The sequence below is a fragment of the Diadema antillarum genome, unplaced genomic scaffold, assembly GCF_040938485.1.
Source record: "Diadema antillarum isolate AM-2024a unplaced genomic scaffold, OU_Dant_1.0 scf00000036, whole genome shotgun sequence".
Lineage (NCBI taxonomy): Eukaryota > Metazoa > Echinodermata > Echinoidea > Diadematoida > Diadematidae > Diadema > Diadema antillarum.
The window spans coordinates 3,079,433-3,106,274 of NW_027270925.1; the positions used below are offsets into that span (position 1 = coordinate 3,079,433).

Below are 26,842 nucleotides of genomic sequence, written 5' to 3' on the forward strand. Positions count from 1 at the left end.
TTGATATTTTGCAGTTTGACGACACATGGTGTAGACAGTGTTGGTAGCAGTATCAATATCGAGTTACATCAACTGCTATCAACTGGCTACTTTCAATAGTAACTACAAAACTCCCACTCATGTGAAAGGGACATATAGTACAAGAATCTATCTGTATACAAAGTCAGAGAGGAAGAAATCAGTGTAATGATAAGTTTTGTAAGAGAAGTCACAACACTATACACTACAAACAATAATTGATCAATCACTGTGTAACTGTGTAAAATCATAAGTCTTTTCAAAAGTGTATCTGGAATATTTTTGATTCCAAATATCCATGCTGAACAGACATCCTACAGGAAATGTCTTGCCGGTGGAATGAAATCATATTTCAAGGTACATTGTACACTACCTACAGGATATAGACTTGGATGTCTATATTAATTCCCCCCCCCCCCCCCAGATATCCAAATACACACAGATATCTGTGAACTCATCAACAAGTGAAGTTCAAATTTTTCCGTCGAGATTGTATGTTGATGTAGGGCAATTTGTTAACCAGTTGCAAAGTGAAGTTCACTTGAATTAGCCAAGTCTGAAAACTTAAAGTGATGTTATAGTATTGGCGGAGGCGAGGATTGGGCTTTTAACTTTTTGCGAGATACCAATAAACCACTTATAAGGTAGTACAGAGCATACCATTCTGGGAGGAATTCAAAGTTAATTGGATGAAAATTGGTTTTGGAATGGCTGAGACATTCAAAAAAAAAGTAAAACAAAGCAGTCCTAACTAGAAATGTCGCTACAGCGACTGGTTATACCCCCGCCAAACAACATTTCATAAGCTTTGGTCAAAACAACATTTCATAAGCTTTGGTCAAAAAACTGAGGAAGTAGTTAAATCCGCAAGATCTTTCCTTGATCTTCTGCCATTAATATGCCGTTACCATGGCAACATACTTTCGGGTACTGTCGAAAAATGCGTCTTGCACATCTACAACCAAAGGCACACATCTGTACCAAGTTTCATGGAAATTGGGCAAAAACTGAGGAAGTAGTTTGCAACACAAAATTTTCCATCATTTTGGCTCATAATATGTGAGCTGTTACCATGGCAACATACTTTTTGTCACTGTCAAGAAATGTGTCATGCTGACCTATATCCTAAGACAAACATTCAATATGAATTCCATGAGAATTGGAAGAACACTGATGAAGCAGTTTTGCCATGAAGCATTTTGCCCTATATTTTACCAATAACATGCCGTTACCATGGCAACGCACTTTTTGCCACTGCGGAAATATGTGTCTTGCACATTAACATATTCAGATGAACATCTGTACCTAATTTCATAAAAATTGATCAAAAACTGTGGGAGGAGTTCGCGACGCAAGATTTGTACCCATTTTTGCCCATAATATGCCGTTACCATGGCAACGTACTTTTGGGTACTGTCAAAAAATACGTCTTGCACATCTACAACCCAAGGCACACATCTGTGCCCAGTTTTATGGGAATCGGTTGAAAACTGAGGAAGTAGTTCGCGACGCAAGATTTGCAACGGACCGACCGCCCGACCGCCCGACCGCCCGACCGTCCGCTGATTCCTATATACCCCTTTCAAATTTCGTTTGGCGGGGGTATAATAAAATGAGGGTCCCACATTTTATTCAGATTGCTCCGTTTTGGATATCTCAACCATTTCAAAACCAATTTTCATCAAATAAACATTGAATCCCTCTTAGAATCACATGCTCTTTCATATTCCATAAGAGGTTTCTCATTATCTCACCAAAACACAAATGTTAAAAACCTTCAGTTAGGTCTCAACCAAAACCATACGATCCCTTTAAAGTATGACAGCAATGTTGAGTTGCCCTAGGGCTTCCTGCTCTACTAATATGTTGGTGAAATATTGGCACACCACACAAAATGTATTTCATAATGCTGGTTACCTTCATATCTGAAATCTGAAGAATGCTTTGTGCCTACATCATAAAGAATCTGGGAACCAAAACAACCAAACAAATAACTAAACAAAAAACAAAAAACAAACAAAAAAAAAACCCACAAATAATCTCAAACCCAACTTTTCCGCATTACGTAAAAGTCTTGTTTTACATTTTTTCCTCTGGGAATACTTATTAGATATTAGTTTGGAGCTTTAATGATATGGAATGATTGTCACAAACATTTAATTCTGCCTGTCAGGTACAAACTTACAAAGAGTACAGAGAATGGAAAATAAATACACTTACTCAGCATTTGAGCACTGCAAATGAACAGCTATGCCACAGAAATATCTACACAGACAACTAGCATATGTGCATTCTGAATAGATATCATGAAAACAGATCTACTCTAATTAGAGTGTCATGTTCAAACATAAATCACTTTTACTTGAGCAGGTGTTATATGGGTGGCACAAAAAATGATATAACATTCTTTATAGTAGTAACTTATTATCAATAATATTATTCATTCGTCAAACACTTGACACTACACTTTGAAGCATTGGATGGCGGTTTGGTCTTTAAAAATCCAGTGTCCATGGCAAAGACTAACACACTGTAATGACAAGGTATATCGCAAACAAAGTAGAACCAAACAAAAATAAAACAAAACAAAACAAAACAACACAAAATAGTGCAGAATGACAAGGTACAATGCAAAAACAACAAGCAAACAAATCATAATAACAAAAGCAAAATGCATTGGGAAAGGAAAGATTCACACTTGAGATAAGGGGTCGTACAACAAAGCCCCATCACAAAATATGTTTACAAAAAAATTCCTATCCAACAATTCTTCGCAATTATCTCTGCTCCAGCTCTGTATGGCAGGGATGAAGAGGAGGGGCAAATAACCCTGTTTCATAATGGCGAGACATTCAGTGCATAACATTAAAGGCATAACATAGTTTTCAGAAGGGCTAAAAATTCATCTTCTAGGAATTTGCTTGCAATACATTGGAAAGGTCTACTAAGAAACTTGTCTGGCTGACGCGATTTGCCAGGATTAAAGTTGTAATGGAGTTTTTGGAGATCAAAAGTGCAAAGTAATGAAAGTCGACATGCCCAACTTTTAGACCGATGGCTACTGCTATGGCCCAATTTGTCAATTATAAATACTTGATTATAATACATTGTATGGCAAACATATTCGGATATGTTCTCAGATAGCAACACTGTCGGTGTACCTTTTTGGCTAATTGATATTTCTTACATTCGTCGTCACCCCATAGAAATCACATTGTCACAGCATCATATGGACATGCGTCCATTTTAGAAAAAATATTGACAATTTCTGCAGGCATATGGAAACTATGCTTTACCTTAAGTTCACCTTGCCATAAAAAATGACATAGCAGAAATTAGCAGAAGCTCTAACACCAATTACAAATAAAGATCTTTTGGATCCTAAGTAAGCAGCTTTGTCACAGACAACACCACTGGATAATGATTACACTTTCTGATTTTTTTTCTTTTTTACTTAGAGCCAAACAAAATAAGATCAAGTGAGAGTACAAATGCCCATCTCCAAGGTACAAACAAAAGGGCAAAAAAACGGAAATTATTTCAGATTTCTTCTCAAACACCACCTGCAGTCTTTTTTCTTGTCTCACAGTTAATCTCAACCTGAAAAATTATGATCTCCCTCCCTGGTCTTTGGAAAGCACGGTAATCATCAAATGCCTTTCATGTAAAAAATGTATCACTTGTAACCCAATCTCTGAACCAATGCTAACACATGGTCTGATATGTGACGGCGTACCGTAGACAACTTCCAAAGAGTGGCAACATCCAGCTGTATTTTTCCATATATTCTTATCATGAATCCCTACAAATGTACACTGCTCATTGTTCAAGAAGTATTTGGTAAACAATACAGAACTGTAAAGTGCTGAGAAGACGTGTTCAACATTAAGTTGTCATCAAATGTCCGATTGATTTTGATGGGTTTGTCACACTCAAAGTATGGAGTCGATACAGCCTAAAAACAATCGAAGGAAGTGACAAATCCATTCTTCTTGCCCACAGGTTGCAAGTGCTTACATGTCAGGAAACAACAAAAACCAAACAAACCAACTTTTGTACAGAGAAAGGGAAAACAATGGAATGTCTCCAAGTGTTCCAACATCCCATGCGAGACTGTGCAAAGACGACTACAATTACTCATCATCCCTCGACATTTCCAATCATCATCAAACATTTCAATCTTGTATTGCACTTTTAGCATTCATTACAGAGCTGAAGCCATGCCTGACAGTATATTGCCCTTCATTCACTTGTCAATTACGACTGTTTTCATTGCCTCCACATCCAGCCAACAAATATTGACTAACATGAAACACAAGACAACTGTTACACAGTGTAGCTGAACTCTCATCTTATCCTGACCAATACCAGTCAACAATATTTAAAAAAAAAATGTCTTGTGTATGATAATGCTTTAACAGTTTCACTTTCACTGTATGAATCTGAAGACTTCCAGTGATTTTGGTCAACACAGCATGACAAGGCTACCCATACGAAAATTGGTTTTCCAACTTTCAAAGAACCATTAGGTTTTCTCATCTTACGAACGTGAGTGTGGATAACTCATTTAACTGATCAACATCCTCTTTAAGTATTAAATGTGGAATTTCATGTGTGAACATGAGAGGCCCTGAAAGCTCTGAGGAACTTCAAGCTCACTAGTGCTTTCTTGCGAGCTATCACTGTATATGCCATGTATATCCTGGGGTTTTATTGTTGCGAATGTCACGAGACAGGAGCGATTCATAGCATTAAGCAACACTCGAAAATATCAACTCTGATCTGTGCACTCATACATGAACTGGTACGTACTACACAGTACATAAACAAGGTGTGTGATAATACAGCTGAGTAGTCTTCCGCACCTGTCGTGTGAATGGATGACCGCATTTCTCGCTTTCTACGTCCAAGGCTCTACTCAACGATAATGACTTTAACCACTCGCAATATTGTGGAAAACTCCCGATTCAGGACAAATTAGATTCGCTAAATATATGGGGTATACAGTATTCAAGGATAAAATCCTTTGCCAGCACTGAGATTAAAGTTGCAGACATGCCTCTCAAGAGAAGGCTCTTCGTAGCTGAAGATACCGGTACACCCAATAATGAAATGGGTGGTTAATGCAAGCCACAAGATGCGCACAGTGACACAATTCAAAGCGGCAAAACTAGCAAATTTATTGGTATAGTATGCCCATAGTGACACAATTCCAAGCGGTAAAAGTTACATTATTGACAATATGTAATCGTAGGAGGGCACATGAAAACATATTGCATGCTGGTATCGTGAAATACTACAAAAACTGACACTTGCTTTCTAGAAACAACATGGTGGAAAAATATCCCTCAGTTTTTTTGTGCTGTGGGAGCTCTGCAAGCTTTGATTGGCAGGTCTTGTGAAAGTTTGGTAAGATGCACTCAAAGGAAGCATTGGCAACTTGAGACAAATAATCTATGCCATCAAACCCACTGCTTGAAAACTCAATGTTTCTTCTCTGAAGTGAAAGAAGTTTATCTTGTGGTTGCACACATCAATGAATTGTTTGGGGTTCAACTGCACTGTCAAAACTTTGTGGTGAAACTCTTGTCTCTAGGACCAAAAGAAATATTAAAAAGTTAATAGTTCACCTCGCAGAGGTGTTGGTGCAACATTACACAAAACATCATGTGCATTCAGAAAGTCGTGAAATACTTGTAACAATTTCTTGATAATTCTTCTGTTACCATATATATCAAATCTGCAGTGGAATCATTTACAATGGTTTTTCTACTAAAGAATAAACTTCACCTCATCACTTTGGACTTGGCACTTACTTACTACTCCCACTGTGGATGAATACTGTCATCCGTTGCCATAGCAACGCTGCTGTAGTGTCTGACATAAAGGATGACAAGGTTGGTACTTTTGGCACTGTTCTGCATCACGGACGATGCCCGATCTCCTCCCTCCTTGGCCCTGGTCACTTTGCAGCTCTTGTCTCACGTTACTGGCTGCATCAGCGGTCAGTCATAAATATGGCTACTGCGTCAAGAGCCACTCGCAATCAGGGATCAGTCATAATTTATGCTGCCGTATCCCGAGTACGAGGTGTTGCTGGAGAAGAGGAGAGGAGGGGTAGTTCCTGGCATGGGGTGCTGCTGGCCTGAGTAGCTGCTGCTACGGATCAATGCCCCATAGCCCATCCTGGGCACGCTCTGGGGGGTGTTGGTCAGCGACGAAATGTCGTTGATCGAGCTACTGCTGGATTAACAAGAATAAAAAATAAAGAGTGACATTTCAAGAAATGTGGCGTGCATATAGAATTATGGTCATGCATGGAACTTGAGTATCAACTCTTATTCTTTTGACACAGCATTATTTAACTGCTTACCTAGTATGAGTGCGGGTAGAGCTTTTTCATTAGAGAGTTGCCCATTAGGCACACTTCTTACAGATATGTAATTGTGAGGTAACATACACCTCTATCTGCTTTTAAACTACTGTGCTTATGCACTCCATGGAATATCCTACTTTCTAAATTCAGAGTACCAGCATTATCTCTCATAGATTCCCTGTAAATCTTATTTTTTTTAAAGAGCTTCTTGAGCATTAGCTAGCTTATGAGACAGTTTGCTTATTAAATGCTTTCTGCACATCAATGCTGCCTCAGCTTACATTTTTTTTTTGAGTGAGATTATTGTCTACCTCCATTCAGCTTGGTTTCTGATTCTCTTCCTTTGTGCGAGATAACTTGGATGGTAACATCTAATGGCTATTTTTTTTTTCCTGGATTATCTTTGCTGTTGTTGCTGAAAACCCTACAGAAGTGTATAGTATAACAGAGTTGGACTTACTGCCTTGTGTCGTTAGTACTAAATGTCTTGGTCAAGTCGTCATCGCTGTTGTAACGATTTGGGTTGTCAAAGAAGTAGGCTTTGGATGGCGTTTTAGCTCCAGGCTTCACCTCCGGCACATTCTGCAAGGGTGAATGGGTAATATGTAATTGTTTCTGGATCTCTCATAAGGCTGGAACACAGTTTTCACTTTCAACATCATATGGTTATATCTTTCCAACTTCCTGTTCATAAACCTGATTTTGTTGACACAGAACAAGGAAACTGACCATGACTTGGTTAGCTGGTATCACACACACACAAACCTCACAGTAACTCAAACAGAGAAATTAATCACTAAAAAAAGACACGTGTCTGAGAATATAATCAATATCCTCGAATTTCTGTGTTACTAATGCCATAGATCTGCTTGGTTCTGGGTGCTGTTTTTTATGGTAATGTCAGTATGCCTACCAACAGCTGATTTATGCACTGACATATGCCGTAGCAATGCACCTGACTTACTGCACACTGAATCATCTTTTCTTCTTATTTTCTCCTCTGAATTTTGCGGGAGGGTATACCTGAATAAGAAGTGAGTGAACTTTTGACCTCTCTCTTTTCACTCCACTTCTTGGGATCAAGCCATTCAGCGACTTGACACGTAGAGGTGTAGCAGCTTGAATACATAGACCATGAAAAGAGTCCAGAATATACACTACATTAGTTGCTGCTCTGACCCGCACATCTCTGCAAAGTTTCCAGTTGTCAGGAATAACTCACATTTCAAAGGAATGCACACAATTTGAATTATGTTAGTAAACTTGTCTATTCTCACAGTAATGATATCTGTTGGTACCAGCCACTTTATTTAGATATTGAAATTATTATTTCTCACCACTCTCGATGCAAATCTCTTGACGCGGAAGAATATGACCAAAATAAATGTCGGTAAGAATTCCCAGACGAAGAGAACTACACCAAATGCCACAAAGTGATCCCCCTTGAGTTTAATCAGATCAGCCTGCAAGTTGGGAAAAGACAGAAGGAAATAAAAAAAAAAAACCTTCCAGACAATACAAGACAAAAAAAGAATAGAAACTTTACTTCTCATCATGTTTGAAACTCAGGTCTAGTTTTGGTAACAAAATGTATTCTGGAAATTAATAAGAAATGTCCTAAATCACAGATTATGTAGTCTGCATACATACTTGTGGGGGGGGGGGGGGGGGGGGAGTACGAAAATCTAAAGACCAAATCCTCTGAAGTACTGTGTGTGCCTTAAATTCCACAAATATATTTCATGAATTGGGACTTGTACAACACTTCTGAAAAGGGATTAAAGTCTTGTAAATAAAGAACCAAGGTGATGTAATAAGAAATGAATATCATTTTTTTTCTTTTAATTCAGTGATTTCCAATCTTGGAGAGAACAAACAGAGTATTTCTGCAACAAAAGGCTATATTTTCATGAGTTGTTGACTTTGTGAATATCAGCCAATTTTCTAAAATAAAAAGTGAAATAAAAATGATAAAATAAATTAACTGCTTGTGCAGTAGTAAGAATAAAGTTTATTGAACAATACACTGTAAAATCAAGTTCTGATTTTGTTTCACTTCCTTTCTAAAACAAGAAGCATTTCAGCTACCCGGTAGTCAAGTTTTGTTCTTGCACTGACTGTCTTCAAAAGCTTTTACTTTCATCTCAGTGTTGCACAATATTTTCATAAGGAGGCATTGCGGAAATTGTGCAACATCTACTAATTTTGTTTTCTAACAGTTACAAACATGCTTGAATGAGTCCAGCCATGGGTGAAACAGGGAGTCATATATTTCAGGAAGCCTTTCCTCTTAAAAGGATGGTACAATATTGGTGGAGATGAAAATTGGGCGTTTGCTTTTTTGTGAGATACCAAGAAAACACTTATGAAATAGTACAGAGCATACTATTTTAAGAGGAATTCAAAGTTTATTTGATAAAAATCGGGCTTGGAATAGCTGAATCATCCAAAAACAAAGTAAAACAAAACGATCGTAATAAAATGTGGGTCCCACACTTTATTAGGATCACTCTGTTTTGGATATCTCGGCCATTTCAAAACCAATTTTCATCAAAATAAACATTGAATCCCTCTTGGAATTACATGCTCTTTCATATTTCATAAGAGGTTTCTCACTATCTCACCAAAAAATGATAAAAACCTGAAGTTAAGTCTCAACCAAAACTATAAAATCCCTGTAAAATATACATTTTTGTTTTCCTTTCATTTCTTTCATTTTGAACAACTTGTAGGAAGCAGCTTCAAAGAGAGACCTGGCATTACCATTTGGGACAGATTCTAAAACTAGACATACTTGCCACTGGACGAAATACTCTGTCTGACATGACATATTGGAAGAAAGAATCAATAATACTTTGAATCTGTGCCATTCAACAGTCACATGACTCAACAAAAAATTGATACTTTTTTTCACCTTCTGGTCATCAAATGTAAATCAAATTTCCAAGAAATGCAGTGACTATGTAAAAAAAAAAGTATTTAATTTTATAAAATCAATCAGTAACCACAATGTCACTACTCCAATTGCCACCACTTATTTTTCTTTTACAAGAATAAACGGACAACTTCCCGAATTTACGCCACATTTCATCCATCACAAAAAAAAACATTCGCTCATCCCTTCCACTGACTCAGCGGGAGAGGAAAACCTGATAGACTACAGGAAGCGTGTGCAGCCAAACAACAGGTTTACCACATGTGTCCCGAACAGGGAACAAATAACCTACAGAGAGACAACCAGGGGTTCTATGACTCTATAAATAACACCCTGATTTCTTTTAGATATCTCACATCAACAGGAAATGAGCTGAAAAAAAGCTTCCTCATCCCAGACCGCAAACATATCAAACTGAGAAAAAAACTCCCACACCACTAAAAGAACAAAAATCCATCAATACAGTTAAAAAAAAAAAAAAAAGAAAGAAAGAAAAAAAAAGAAGCCTAAATCTCCCGTATTGGATTTCGATGTGTAGAAAGTCACCAAACATTTGATATGTTCAAGTGTAACTTGAAACTGAACGTTTGACACTGCAAAGCCCAGGCCCCAGAGCTGGGCCCCCTCACCATTCACTCCTTCACAACACACATATTCCAACCTGCAACTCACTCCTATCACATGTTTCACCCCAGTCATATTTTGTAACAAGATCACAGCTGACCGAAATTATTCTGTTTCCACCAAAAAAACCCCAAACTAACAAGTTCTAACCCAGGAGAAATAACAATGACCTACAAGTTGCCTGAAAGGTTATGTGTCATGGAAAACTACAAATGTAGGTACACAGCATTCACTCCTGCTGTCAAATACTGTAAGATTTCAAACATCTCCTCAAATGTGGGGACAAAATTATATACATATATATATGACAACCTGTAAAATACCTTGCGATGTTTAATTTCTTATGAGTACTAAGCTATTTGCCAGATATGGAGTGTGAATTCAATAGCGTGAATATTCATGAGGTTCTGTCATGTGACATCTGATATTATTTGTTGACTTGCATCATGTGCATCTGAAGGTGCAATAATTCTGACTGCTATCTTGCATGTTCTGTTTGTGGATTCTTGCAGGCTTTACATCCACACAGTATGCCAAGAGCACGAAGAACTAGTTGTTCTTGCAAGCATACTACATGCTTGAAATTCACTGAGATTTTGATGGAATGCACATGGAAGAGAATCTCCCCAAGTTCATCATGATTCCCGCAGTATTTACAACAGGAGGATGGCTCCAGAAAATGAGCACATTTAGAACAGTGACACGGCAACAAGCTCCAACTACTGACCTGGTCGTTCACATTCATCCACGTGTAGCCGAAGGACGGGCACCGGACCCACGAGACAGCAATGATGTTATAGACCGTTCTACTGACGTAGAGCAGTATGATGACCACACACGCAACACACGCTTGACCCACAGTCGTCCCCTGCAATACGGATAGACAGAGAAACAATAAGTAAAACAAACATGAAAAACTCACACAAAAATTGAGATGGAGGTGTGTTCCGCATCAGTTGAACTTAAAGGCAAAAGTCAGAAGATGGGATGAAATGAAGACAGTGGAGAAAAGCTATTTTACATTCATCCCTTGTGGGTTGGACACAACTGAATTAGCTCTACTCTTCCTTTGTGGGCAAGGCAAGAGTAAAATACTGCTTGCAATCATACTAACTTTGCAGTGACATCGGAAGTGATTTAGGCAGTTCCAGTGTGCCACAAGTGACCACATGAATGACTCCTTCTGTGCATTTCAAGCTGACTAATTTATCCTTTTTGTAGTTTAAATCACAAATGCAAATCCCAAGAATGAGTCTCATAATTTCTAACACTCTGCAAATATCTGAATATTAGATTGCTACGGTACATGCAAACAACTTCAGCCACAGTAATTTGACTACCGTGCATAGTCAACGGGAATACCTCCACTTTCTCTCATAACCACTCCATTCTGCCAAAGTATGTGGCTTTCCATTCATGTTTTAAACTAAAGTTTATAGATCTCGACCGCTAAATAGACATTAAACCCTCTCAGCACAATGACAAATGTTATAGCTGACAGTGCCATACATGTAGGTCTCGTTACAACCTGTCAAAATCATACCTGTAACATCCTTTGGGGTACAGGAATGACAACATGAATATGAATATCATTATATCTATCTAACTATTAAAAGGTACTGTTTACCTTTGGGAGCAGTGATTTGAAAAATGTTCCAGATATCACATTTGATGCATATGTGTAGGTCTGTTTATCACAAAACATCCTACTATATAATATTTTCGCAATAAAGCCTAAAATATAAGGAGATATCAGTATTTTTCTCATTAAACCATAACTGTAGATGGTTTAGTCTGGAAACATTTTTATCATAACCATTGTTCACATTTTATGCATTTAACAATACTTAACATCGATTATACGGATTCAATTTTTTTACAGCGGTTGTTTCTATCCCCAACTCACATTTTAGAACTATTTCAAAGCACTAATGCTGGGTTTTTGTTTCATCTGCGAATTGTAAATTATGCCTTTAAATCAAAAGGAAAGAAAGAAAAAAAAAAGAAGCACCAGCATTCCCTCTCAATCAATAGAACATGGATTCAGTTGCATCCTCAGAACAGATTCCTTGACTGTGCTTGTCTTGTCTTGCTTTTTGCTTTGTCATACTAGAAACTCGTAATATACATCTGAACATACTAAAAATGATGATGCAATTTGTGGCAATGAGAGGCCATCATACACTTGTACTAGGAAAAACGATGCACGTTCACCACTTCATATCAATAATTTCTGGAAAGTGTTAGATTCCAAGAAGTGTTTTGATCAATGACGTTATTCCTGTGCCTCTTCCTGGAAGTACATGGTACATGAATGTAAATATTCCACATTCACGGCTTTTGTTGGCACTCTGGAACTTTTTATGCATGGCAAAGCTTTACACAGTTAAAACTTGGTTAACTATATGAATAAATCTGCAATGGCCATCACAGAGGTTGAATAAGTCAAAATGGAAAATATGACACATTTTTGATGGGATAGGAAGTGAGGGAATGCAAATGTAGTTGCATGTACCATTCATGCAGTTAGTATGTATTACATACAATGTACATGATATTGTACAAGGAAGTGGGCACTTTTTTGTAATTTATGGACGGCCTCCCAAATGTACTGATGAATGTGACGTGTGACAACCCAGTATAGAAGAAAGTAAATTGCAATAGCTAGTTTGAGACTGTCTTAACCGTCCATCACGTACCCTCATTGAGGCCTACATGTTATCATCAGTCTTATGAAAGCTGAGGAAGTGGAGTACATAGTTCCTCCACATACGAAACCAAACTCTTGGCTGATGCAGTGTGAATTAAAATTACAACAGTAATTAGTACAATCTCATTTACCCTTGGTTGTCTAGGATGACATGAAAATTGGTGATAACTCGTAGCAATTCATTACACGGTGATAAACTTGTAACAGCATCAAACGAAACAGAAACTAAGTAGAGCTATGTACTTTTTTGGTCTGCTCATTAAGGTATATATAGTATGACTATTAAGACTGGCTCATTATGTTACCTTATTCTGAACATTAAGGTGCATGGTAGGACTATTGAGACTAGCCTATGATGTTACTTTATTCTGCTGATTAAGGTGCATGGTAGGACTACTAAGACTTGCTCATTATGTTACCTTATTTTGCTTATTAAGGTGCATAGTAGGACTATAGAGGCTTACCATGATGTTACTTAATTCTCCTGATTAAAGGACTCTTTGAGACTTGCCTATGATGTTACCTTATTCTGTTCATTGAGGTGCATGGTAGGACTCTTGAGACTAGCCTACAATGTTACCTTATTCTGCTCATTACGGTGCATGGTAGGACTCTCATGACAAGCCTACGATGTAGCCTACGATGCTACCTTATTCTGCTCATTACGGTCCATGGTAGGACTCGAGACTAGCCTAAGATGTTACTATGATGTTACCTTATTCTGCTCATTACGGTGCATGGTAGGACTCTCATGACTAGCCTGCGATGTAGCCTACGATGCTACCTTATTCTGCTCATTACTGTGCATGGTAGGACTCTTGAAACTAGCCTACGATGCTACCTTATTCTGCTCATGAGGTGCATGGTAGGACTCTTGAGACTAGCCTACGATGCTACCTTATTCTCCTGATTAAGGTGCAAGGTAGGACTCTTGAGACTAGCCTATGATGCTACCTTATTCTTCTGATTATGGTGCAAGGTAGGACTCTTGAGACTAGCCTACGATGCTACCTTATTCTGCTCATTGAGGTACATGGTAGGACTCTTGAGACTAGCCTACGATGCTACCTTATTCTGCTCATTACGGTCCATGGTAGGACTCTTGAGACTAGCCTAAGATGTTAGTAGGGTGTTAAGTTATTCTGCTCATTAAGGTGCATGGTAGGACTCTCATGACTAGCCTACGATGTAGCCTATGCTGCTACCTTATTCTGCTCATAAGGTGCATGGTAGGACTATTGAGGCTTGTCCATTTTGCATGGCAGGACTTGCCCATAATGTTATCTGCCTGTCAAAGGGCACCCAGACACTTGTACCTACCCTCGCCTCAAGGAGGATGTTGGCCGACGTCATGTGGGTGATCTTCCAGATGCAGACGGAGAGCCAGATGGCCGCGAACAGGAAGAGGCCCTCGTTGAGGATGACCCGCGTCGTCAGGGTCGCGTGCTTGCCTTCCTCCGAGGAGAGGACCTTGATGAGGATGCCCGAGATGAGGTTGATGAGGGTGAAGATCAGCGGGAGGAGGACTATCGCCAGGCGCAGCCGCCACTTGTAGCGACGGTGGTGCTGGTCCGGCTCATACCGTATGCGTGCTTTTAAAATGACCTGAAGGGCGGGTGAAGGGGGAGGGGAAAGAAATCAAGGACAGTGACATTTGACAGGCATGAGACTTCAAAGTAAAATATTCAAATATTCAAAGATCTGGTCTGTCAGATGCACTTTCTTGTGCTCCTTGCACCATCAAAATCAGCTGACAATACAATAATGGATTTATAAATTGGCAACACGTGTTAGAAAATGAAAGTTCCTGTTTTCCTTTCAAATTGGCATGTTTGTTAGTTTTTTCCTGCTTTTGTTAAAATCTTACTCTCTATTTTTTTTTCCTGACATCTACACATTATGCCAAATCAAATCTCATTCACTACATGACAATTTGGACCCCAAGCAACATTTTGGGCACACACAGAATGAAAAATAATCATTGGCGATGCAATTATAACACAAGCATATCTTTCTGACTTGGCAGTCTCACCTCGTGATCTTATATATGGCCTAGTAAAAGAGAACATCTTTATGTAACAAAAAAACAAACAGACCAATTCTTCAATGTCTAAGCTTTGGTAAGTGCAAACAGGAAACCTGGAGCCATGTGTGTGGTGTCGTTGAAAGGATCGACAGAAACAAAGTTCCTGAAGTGCAATGTAATACTACAAGATTTAAATACTTTAAATCCACAATGTATAGTCACATGTATTATATTTCAAATTCGAAGCTACTCTGAATGGAGGCTTATTTGCACAAATACGTTTCTCACGACAACCAACAGATAACAATTTGTTCTGCCATCCTGACAGCAAAACAGAGGCAGTAGATTCAGATTTGAGTACAAATGAAACTTCTGAAATACATACATTGTACGTATAACCTTCCCTGCACACAATACACAAGATGGTGACTGAAATAAGATATATAATGTAAATATTGTGTTATGATTCTATATGATATGTTATAAGATATCTTGTATTCTTTTCACATGTATATTGTTATATGTTGTATTTTGCTGTTGCTGTATTTTTCAAAAGATGTGAAATAAACCTGAGACTTGAAACTTAAAATATTAGAAGTGCAGCACTGACATCTATCAAATCTTCTTGGCAATCATGATATGCTTAATCAAATCACGAGTCATTAAGCAATCTCTCGTACAGTACATACATTTTTGTACACGGTTGTATAGTGTAACATTTATTCACATTGAGAGTTCACTTGATACTTTGACTCTGACCACAAACAATTGACTTTCACTCTTTTATTTTCGAGAGGAGTAATACCCTTTTTAAAATCATCATTTGTCTCATATACGAAATGACACAAACCACATCGCTTTGACATCAAAGTATAAAAAAAACTATTGACTATGTGAATGCATAAAAATACAAAATATAAAGTTAAACATTATGTCTTTACCAGTGTTTCATGACAGAGGCACATAAGGTACAGCATATCATACAAGGTGAGGAACAAAATGCCATCTAGATTATGCCCTCATTTCATAATTCTAATCATCAGTTCACTTTGTTGTATTCATTCTACCGGTATTTGTTTTTGCTTTTCATTGAATACAGAAGATATAATCTACATGTAAGTTCAAGACTAAAAGTGGCTCCAACAGTGTGGCACAGGGGTAGGCAGATATCTAAAAATCATTTAAAAATGCACAAACTTTACTTGAACCTGTTGGTCAATAACCCCATTATTTGAGGCAGCTTTAAAGTCTCACTTGTACATCGTACATTGTACATGTACAGAGCAAAATAAAATTTCTGCACTGGGAAGTAAACACACTTGTGTATACAGTGCAAAGTCCAGCTGATGAGATATCAATAAACTCACTGATGAAAGGTAGAAAACATATCTATGATACCTCTACATATATTCAATAAATGTACAGCTTTACATGAAGATTCAAAACAAACAAAAACTTGAGCATGTTTGCTTTGCAGTTGCAATCAACATGTACAATGTAGCTTCTTGTGCAATCTACATTGTAGACAGGGACCATGGGATGTTTCTAGTGTGTGACTGGTACTGGTGTGAGTACCTGGGTGTGTTGATTGGGGGGGGGGGGGGGGGGGGTGGGTGGGGGAGTGGTGATGGTCGGGTCAAGGATCAATGCTCCTGCCCTGTCCTACCCCCCCATCCCCATCCCCCAATGTGGAAACACTCCTGGGGCCAAGTTTTTCCGGGTGTGTATTTTTTTTTTAATAACTCGTACAGGCAAGAGTATAAACCAGTTCTGCAGGTCCTGCTTAGTATCGGAATTGTCATTCAGCCACATGAATTGAATGCAGGAAATATGTCATCGAGAAAAACAGAGGCACATACAATGTGTAGGTCAGTCAATGTTATCCATTTAGCCAGGATATGATAGAAAACTGAGAATGAAAGATCATGCCTAATTATGTACCCACAAGTTTCTTTAAAAAGAAAAACATATACAATTGTAATACATGTGCACACACAAGCGAAACAAAAGAAAACGCATCACCAGGTCAGTTGCTCTATATAAAGTCTCAAGAACAAAACCAGGGGCAAAAGTCTGGAGTCATTTGCACAGTGAAGCTTCAACGCCAAAACTTAAATGTGAGTTTGGTTTCAATTTATACATTGTGATGACAAATAATATGTCAATAGCTATGCATACTCTTGATTTCACTCACATTGACATATCTGTTTCAATAGAAAAAAGGGATAAACCCCATGCAATATCCCCTAAAGAATTCATTTTTGGTCTTCAATATAGATGATCTATTTCGCAATCATTATAGGAAATATAAACTATGATCTCATCCGCTGGGTCCCTTCATAGGTACGTTGTGTATCTCAATCGTGGAGGTGCCAATTGTCAGACAGATTTTTGCTGAAGCAATTGCTCCCTGCTTCTAGCCAGAGTTCAGGCATGGTCTCCACTCACTCTTGGCAGTGCCAGTGTTTATAAACACCACTGCTGTGGTAATATCAGTTGTTTATAAGAGGCTGGGTTTAGTGTCATCTTTCAGTCACATGTTTATTGGAGTCAAGATGGTATAAACTCTGACAGGGTTGTGTGTCTTGACATCTGTAATGGAAATGAGTTCTGTATACAACTTTAGTTTGCTTGGCTTTGGAGGTACCAGACACCAAAATCTCAGTACCGATTTCTAAGGTGCCACTGAAGACTAATTGGATTGATTCTTAACTTTGTTTATTTCATAGTCTCAAAAGTGCTTCTGGAAGTGAAACCTTCACATCGATCAAGAGAGCCAAGATAGCATCTACCTGAGGAAGTGTAAACCTTGAGTTATATGTATATGACATCGATACCCACAGTCTAGTGAAATCATATCTTTTCCTTGAGCAAATGCGAAAATGACAGAAGGTCTGTTTTGGAGACTTTACGACTTTATGACAATTTGTGGTTGTACACCTAAGCATGCAACTATGCACAATAGCACTCACCTGTGCAAAGTATAGGATGAGAAGACACAGGCTTGTGAACTGCAAGCACACGGGGAACCCCAGCAGGAGCCAGTAGAGGACAAAGCACAGCTCGTCCACCTCGCCCGCGTTCAGGATGTAGAACGAGAAGAGAGTCGTTCGCAGCGCCGACCAGAAGAGGCACAGGAAGAGAAAGACGGTCTGGTAGCTGAAGCGCTTGTGGCCATAGTACAAGATCAGGAAGAGCTGCACGTAGATGATGACAAAGAGCAGCCCGTACAGGATGATGAAGGTGATCGCCAGGGAGCGCTCGAGGTCGGCTTCGATGATGGGCTGCATGGCACGCGTTGTGACGGGCAAAGGAGACACCCACCCGGGCCCCGACGGCGGTGGGCGGTCCATCGGCAGTGCAGCCATAAATGACTCCCTGGCTTGCATTATATTTATTGGATACAAAGTTCTGCCGCCAAACTTTACAGCACTTGCTTCACGGTCCTAGACTGACCTTTCGATCCATCCTGTCAATTTGATCTGATATAAAAATACTATGTCAATAAAAGATAAACCACAAAGTGCTTTATGAGTATACACATTTAGATATTGTTTTCTGCCGTACAGACATTTACACCACAGGAAAAACTACAAACACACAAGCATAGGTTTGTGTTGAATGTACATGTGTAATAAAACAAGTGGGAGGGGGTATGATGCTCATCTCAGTTTTAAGATAAATTCAAACTAATGATATGACATTAACCGACTGTCAACTATCTCTACAATGCATCATTCTTGAGGAGTATCTGCCAGATAGAGAGATGATGTGTGAAATTTACAGTGTTTAAGCCCTTTTAGTTAGTAGCCCTGCAAAAAGATCCCCACAGTTAAATACAATCTCACTCTGCATATCATTAGCTTGCAAACTCAAAATTCTGGGGCCTGGGAAGGGTCAAAGTAGTTTGGGCTACACAGGGTTAAAGAAATAATATATTCTATGTATTTATGGTTGTGTAATAGATTTGTAGAGTGCTGTTTGTGTTCATTGTATCTTTCATTGAGATGTACATGTAACTGGGATGCACGATGTGTTTGTATTGTCATGATTATAGTACAATTGTAATGTCAATGGAAACAACATTTTTATGTCCCATCATAGACCAATAAAAGATGAATGAATGAATGTCCCTGCCCCTCAGGAAGATTCTTGCTAAAATCAATCAGCATCTATGTATTTCTCTCTTTTTTTTTTTAAATTAAGGAACTATAGTGAATGCTTCCCACAATGAGACCATCCCTTACAGACACAAATCTTTCAATCTTTCCGCTACAAAGCTGTCTAACGCGTACAATACCACAAGTACTCAACATGCTGTGGAAAATATTGTTTACTGTTCAGTGCTGTAGATTTTTGAGACATTGTTTAGGGGCTTTAATTCTGCTCCAAAAATCTTGTCTAATATTTGCATATTTCTTCACAGAAAGGGGAAAAATGTAAGAATGTAAAAAAAAAAAAGTCTCTGCAATTCTGGCTACATACACGTAGACACCACACCTAAGTCAAGTGGAAAAATACCAGATGAGTGACTACCGGTATGCCAATGACAGCAAAACCAGCCATGCTGGTACAGTACTGCAGGTTCAAAATGAATGATGGATAGCCGCAACTATTAGTAGCACTGACAATCTGTGCTCCTGTCCACTAGTTTAGTAATGTTTAAAAGTCCAGCCTGACAGACTAGTAGAAAACCACTGCTTTCAGCTCCATACAGAGCAAACAAACTGGGATTCTGTGACCTAGAGGTGATGACTCATCACTGTTAACTGACTTAAAGCTGGGGGAAAAAAAATTAGTGAAGTCAACAGGATCTTTTTATTTCAATTTCATACCTTTCTTGTCACAAGTATCCAGTTTTTCAGAGACAAATAACAGGCTCTATCAACATGTATTCTACACTTGCCCTACCAATGTCTCTCATACAAATCTACTCAAATCTTCTCTGTATTAATTACCTTTAATTATATAATAAAAACCTTTTAAAAGGCATGAGGTCTTGTACATACCCGATGAAACCATTAACGGGCATACATGTATTTTCAGAGAGAGGACTTCATGAAATTAGGCTTGAACTCCCACCTGCAACCTCAACCCTGCAAGTCCACCCACCCCCTCCCCAAAGGAAAAAGTAGACAAAAACAAATACATTAAAATGCTGTATCAATGTTTTCTACTTATTCATGTAACTCCTATATAAATTTGATTGAACTTTTATTGATAAAGCACCTCTATTCATCTACTGAATGGATAACACTGAAAAGACCAGCTGCATGATGTAAATGTTTACTCATTACTGGGCTTATACTCGAGAGCCCCTATGCAACATCCACTCAGATTTATTCATGGGAGAGAAGTTACAAACACAGTGTAAGGCAAGTCTATGACATTCTTATTTCAGTGATGAGAAATTTTGCTGACCCTACATCGCTGTGCAGTATCTAAATAATGCGTTTATGACTGTACACCAGCATGCTCCCTTTCTACTGAGTGGTAACAATACAGCGACCCATTGGTACTGCACATTGATCCGATCATCGTACCACTACCAGTCCAATCTTCATGCCATGTGCACCAGAGTTTTTCATCTATTATGAGGTGGAGTTACTACAAAATGTAAGCAGAGGAAAATCCTTGTCAAGGACATTCCTATATTTTAAATGGTAACTTGTTCTACTCAGCTTGTGGTTATAACACTCCACATACCCACACTTCCTTCACCACAGGAAGAATCACACACGAAAGTTTGATTGAATATCCAGGAAGATTCACACATGACAGTTTGATCGAATGTCTAGTCAATGTGAAGAAAACATTCATCTGTTTTGATATTGCTAGATATTCATATTTAATCAGTCATGTTGTAGATATTGAAAACCAGATTCAGACTTGTATCAGCAGTGCTGTAAACTAATTATAAATATCAATTACAACACAAACTGGTCTAAAAGAGTTGAAAGCGTGGAAGAGGTGCAGACCCAACCACTTCCCGGGAGAAAGCTCTTGGCTGTGGTGACTCATGAAGTTGAACAATATTTGCGGGTACATTGTACAATGTACATGTAACTCAACTGGCACAATTCAAGTAGTATTCAGTCACTGGAATCTACCCATTATACAAAAAAGCAGTGTCTAGTCATTATGTGTAAGCTGTGTACACATAAAATTTGAAAAGCTGCTTCTATCACGTGAAGCTCTACTCAGTGAACAATTTGACTTTAACCAAAGAAAGTGATATCCAACAAACAAAACAGTGGAGCTACATGTACATGTATGTGTACGTACACTCTTGTACATAGTCGTCTGATTCAAAGCATTTATTGTACTGTACATGAACAGTACAATTGTATGAACAGTAGTTTCATACTATGTAAAAACAAGCATGATGTATTACCCCTAAATGTAATATCAACGCTAAAGGTAATATCGACCCTAAATGTAATACACCTTAACCCTAAATGTAATATCAACCCTAAATGTAATACATTTTAACGCTAAATGTAATTTAATCAAGTCAACCCTAAATGTAATACATTTTAACCCTAAATGTAATAACTGGAGACAACCCTTAATGTAATACATGTCAACCCTAAATGTAATATCGACCCTGAATGTAATACATGTCAACCCTAAATGTAATATCGACCCTAAATGTAATACTTTTTAACCCTAAATGTAATATCGACCCTAAATGTAATACATGTCAACCCTAAATGTTATATCGACACTAAATGTAATACTTTTTAACCCTATATGTAATATCGACCCTAAATGTAATACATCTTAACCCTTTATGTAATATCGACCCTAAATGTAATACACCTTAACCCTTAATGTAATAACAACCCTAAATGTAATACATTTCAACCCTAAATGTAATATCGACCCTAAATGTAATACATCTTAACGCTAAATGTAATATCGACCCTAAATGTAATACTTTTTAACCCTAAATGTAATATCGACCCTAAATGTAATACATGTCAACCCTAAATGTTATATCGACACTAAATGTAATACTTTTTAACCCTATATGTAATATCGACCCTAAATGTAATACATCTTAACCCTTTATGTAATATCGACCCTAAATGTAATACACCTTAACCCTTAATGTAATAACAACCCTAAATGTAATACATTTCAACCCTAAATGTAATATCGACCCTAAATGTAATACATCTTAACGCTAAATGTAATATCGACCCTAAATGTAATACATCTTAACGCTAAATGTAATAACAACCCTAAATGTAATACATTTTATAACGCTAAATGTAATAACAATCCTAAATGTAATTCATGTCAACTCTATAAATGTGATACATCTTGACGCTTAATGTAATTGCCACCCTAAATGTAAAAACTCATTATAGAGAGTGTAACCAACGCAGAATATAGGGCAAAAGGTCAGGGGGTATATGAAGGGGATATGACGCAACTTTTTATAGCACTCTTGAAAGAGCAGCAATAGTTGCTTAGATTTGTTTTTGCTGTTTACCCAGGTAAAGATCACACAGTCTTATTAATTCCTTTGTTTGCTGCAAAGTTAATTAGGTACATTCGACATAGTTTTTTTTAATCTATACCTTTATCATACAATCACATAAACATTTTGTATTCCAATCTTCATTCAGTGTTCATGTTTGTTTAAAGTTTTGATGAAAAAGAAAAAAAATGGGCAAAAATTCCTTGCAAGGAAAATCTGAATCTGAAAAAAATACACATACCTACTGATGAAACGGGATGCAAGTAGATTGAGAAAATTAGAAATTAGAAGGATTTCGCAAATTTTTTATCAACCATCATTATCTATGTAATGTTTCAATGACGAAATATCTGTCACACATTGACATGGCAGCAAATCACTGTCCGAAATATTAGCCTCATGACTTTGTTTACTATACTCCTGGTAATCACTACTAAACTTAGTGACACGAAACTGAGACAATTGGTCGTGGGGAGGGTACACGAAATAAATCTAAAAAAGCCAGTAAAGCAAAAAGAAATAGATGTCTGTTTCATCATCTTTGAGTCACCATTTGTATATAGACTTTCCTATGATATATGAATGTATGAGTAAAGTAAACTGACTTAACTTTTGCCCATTTTTTTCTTTTTCAACAAAACTCTAAGCAATAATGAACACTGAATAAAGATTGGAATACAAAATGTTTATGTGATAGTATGATAAAGGTAATAGATTTAAGAGTTATGTCACATGGACCTAATTAACTTTGCAGCAAACAATAGATTTAATAAGACTGTGTGATTTTTACCTGGGTAAACAACAAAAACAAGTCTAAGCAACTATTGTCGTTCTTTCAAGAGTGCGAGAGAAAGTTGCGTCATATCTCCTTCGTATAACCCCTGACATTTTGCCCGATATTCTGCGTTGCTTACCCTCTCTATAATCAGGTGTATTACATTTAAGGCCGTAATTACATTTAAGGACGTTCCTCAGTTGAGTTTGTGCGCATCCTAGCTGCGCAGGTTTCAGTGACGTAACAAAGACCGTAGAAACGCACGCACGAGTGATGAGCTGAGCTAGCTGAGCTGAGCAGCTGCTAGTACATCGAGCTAGAGTGTGGTACGTACGGATACCCGACAGCTCCCCACCGCTCGCTCGGCTCGTGTGCCGACTGTTCACGTTACAATTTGTACGTACTACGCAAAGTTCAGTGGTCCGAGGCGCATATACATGGTCATGGTAGCACAACACTGATCGACGGAATCGGGAAGCTTGGAAGTGGAACTGAGCTGTTTCCATTTTCAATCCACATGCAGTTCATTATCTGTTCATCAACATGGTAAAGTCGAGTGCTAAGGTACCAAGGGCCTATAGGCCCTAGTCGGGGTCAACTCACTAGTCTACTGGACTAGGTGTTAAAAACAACAACAACAACAAAACAAACATATGACACACATTTCATCTTTAGGTTTAGCAACTAAAACAATCTGAGTATCTCTGTTAAAATCGAAATTAGATCTAAACTTGTCGTTACTAATCCAAATTTTGTTTTTTTATGATTTTTTATTACAAAATACAAGGTCACGAAAGTATTATCAAACAAGACGTTAGTATTCATCACTTTCACCATTCAGATATTACTTTTTGATTACCAAATCTGGTGTAGCAAAAGGAGAATCAAAGAATTATTTTTTTTTTCGGGGGGGGGGGGGGGGGTACATCTCCAAGGTACATCTCCATAGCTTACAACACGCACTTTACCAACCACTGCAACAACCAACACATGCAATCTACAATGAACGCCATTATATTAAGATTTGTTTTTCCTTTGGATGACCGTCAGACTAATGCCAAAACTCCCATTTCCTTATATTTATTCTTCCTCCATTCTCACTTTCTGCACATGGTTATACAGCAAGTGGGTAAAACAAACAAACAAACAAGCATGTCAATATCTAAATAGAGTTTTCCACACTTGCATCCACATGATATCATTATGGCTGTGTAAGGGAAATAACTCACATGGACCTTTCTTTCTGAATAATTTTCACCATATCACTGCAATTGTGACACGTTTTTTGTGTCTTTTTTTGAAAAAAAAAAGAAAAAAAAAAGAAAATGGGGTTTCGAGTGAACCACATGCGTTTCATGCATCCTATCAGGGTATATCCCTGCATTGGTTCCTGACCAAATTTGGGGGTCTTACGGCGATTTCTGTAGCAAGGAGGCTCTGCTAGCACTAAAACGAGCACATGGACCCCCCCCCCCCCATTTTTACAATTGTTCTGCATTAGTAACCCTTCTTCTACAATTTGATAAAGTTTCGTAAAAATGACGTAGATTTTGAACGTACAGCATGACATTCATGAACCCCACCTAATCAGGGCACCCACGATAAGTTTATAACCAGATTTTGGGGTCCTGGGTTGATTTCTATCATCTGGGGATGCTGCTAGCACAAAAACGAGCACATGAACCCCCACTTTTACTTATTTTTCTGGAATAAGTAGGCCTTCTTCTACAATTTAGTCAAGTTTGGTGAAAATGACATGGGTTTTGAATGAACAGCATCAGTCTTATGAACCCACCTTGTCAGAGCGTCCCTGCATAGGTTCCTGACCAGATTTTGGGGACTTACGATGATATATGTCGCATGAGGGCGCTGCTAGCACAAAAACGAGCACATGAACCCCCACTTTTACTTATTTTTCTGGAATAAGTAGGCCTTCTTCTACAATTTAGTCAAGTTTTGGGAAAATGACATGGGTTTTGAATGTACAGCATAAGTTTTATGAACCCACCTTGTCAGGGCATTACTGCATACAGCAGGTTCCTTATCAGATTTTGGGAACTTACGATGATATATGTCGCATGGGGGCGCTGCTAGCACAAAAACAAGCACATGAACCCCCACTTTTTATGTTCTTCTGGAATTAGTAAGCCTTCTTCTACGATTTGGTCAAGTTTGGTGAAAGTGACATGGGTTTTGAATGTACAGCATAAGTTTAATGAACCTTATCCTCTTGCTCACCCCTAACAGAAAACGTTGATGAGAAGGATGTGAGATATTTCTGTGTTTTCTGCCGCGTGAGGGCGCTGCTCGCTCAAGAATGAGAGTGTAAACCCTAACTTTAAAACCTTGTCCTCGTTTTGGGTACCTTTTTCTGCAATTCTTGCAAGTTTGGAGAAGATAACATGGATTTTGAAAGAATTATTGGGATTTAAGTTTGTCATTGCAGATTTTGTTGCTCATCATGGTCTGTAACGCTATTATTTTGGTACAGGACGGCAGATTAGTAATATTCTTCAAAGTCCAGAAGAAGAAAAACAAGCACATGAACCTATGGTTTTATTTACATATTTGGGCTTCGGATGGGTCAAAGTTACGGTTTGGAAAGTTTGAAGAAAATGACATGGACTTCACTTTAACTGATGAACGTCCTTAGGGTTGAAATGTATTACATTTAGGGTTGTTATTACATTAAAGGTTAAGGTGTATTACATTTAGGGTTGACATGTATCACATTTAGGGTCGATATTACATTTAGGGTTGAGGTGTATTACATTTAGGGTCGATATTACATTTAGGGTTGAAATGTATTACATTTAGGGTTGTTATTACATTAAGGGTTAAGGTGTATTACATTTAGGGTCGATATTACATTTAGGGTTGACATGTATTACATTTAGAGTCGATATTACATTTAGGGTTAAGATGTATTACATTTAGGGTCAATATTACATTTAGGGTTAAGATGTATTACATTTAGGGTCGATATTACATTTAGGGTTAAGATGTATTACATTTAGGGTCGATATTACATTTAGGGTTAAAAAGTATTACATTTAGGGTCGATATTACATTTAGGGTAGACATGTATTACATATAGGGTCGATATTACCTTTAGGGTTGAGGTGTATTACATTTAGGGTTGATATTACCTTTAGGGTTAAGATGTATTACATTTAGGGTCGATATTACATCTAGGGTTAAAAAGTATAACATTTAGGGTCGATATTACATTTAGGGTTGACATGTATTACATTTAGGGTCGATATTACATTTAGAGTTGACATGTATTACATTTAGGGTCGATATTACATTTAGGGTTGACATGTATTACATTTAGGGTTGTCTCCGGTTATTACATTTAGGGTTGACTCGATTATTACATTTAGTGTTAAAATGTATTACATTTAGGGTTACGGTGTATTACATTTAGGGTCGATATTACATTTAGTGTTGATATTACATTTAGGGGTGATACACATGATTGTAACCATCTACACTTTTGTATTACACATACTACGAGTACCGCTAGTCTAATTCAAAGCATAATCGCGCACAAACAGTATGGAGAGTAGTTTCATACTCCATGTGAAAAACAAGCATGATTTACCATCTACAGTTTGCCTATCGATTACGTATTTAGGGACCCAAGAAAGTTTTTGAATGTAAGCAGCACTAATATCAAGAAACCCAGGCCACTCAAATACACTGGCACAGCTACAATGTACACTGCATACAGATAATCATAGCAGCCAGAACCACCATACAATCAATGTACACATGTTCATATTGTACCTACACTGTACAGACTGTACCTACTGTACGTGTGATGGATGATTCTGAACGCAGGGCAGTGCTAGACCCCGTTTACAGTGCGGTGCTGGGCCGAGCC

General features: G+C 38.0%; 1 protein-coding gene across 1 annotated transcript in view; it reads right to left on the reverse strand.

Annotated features, from left to right (window-relative positions):
- Positions 1-5,846: 5,846 nt before the first annotated feature.
- LOC139745268 (G protein-coupled receptor 137Ba-like) overlaps positions 5,847-26,842 on the reverse strand; it is a 33,615-nt gene continuing 12,619 nt past the window's right edge. Inside the window, exons 2-7 of the mRNA XM_071655671.1 lie at positions 17,662-18,171; positions 13,984-14,268; positions 10,681-10,821; positions 7,732-7,857; positions 6,855-6,976; positions 5,847-6,258 (exon numbers count right to left, since the gene is read on the reverse strand). Coding sequence (XP_071511772.1) covers positions 6,072-6,258; positions 6,855-6,976; positions 7,732-7,857; positions 10,681-10,821; positions 13,984-14,268; positions 17,662-18,078 — 1,278 coding nt within the window. The 5' untranslated portion in view covers positions 18,079-18,171 and the 3' untranslated portion in view covers positions 5,847-6,071. The remainder of the gene's footprint in view (positions 6,259-6,854; positions 6,977-7,731; positions 7,858-10,680; positions 10,822-13,983; positions 14,269-17,661; positions 18,172-26,842) is intronic.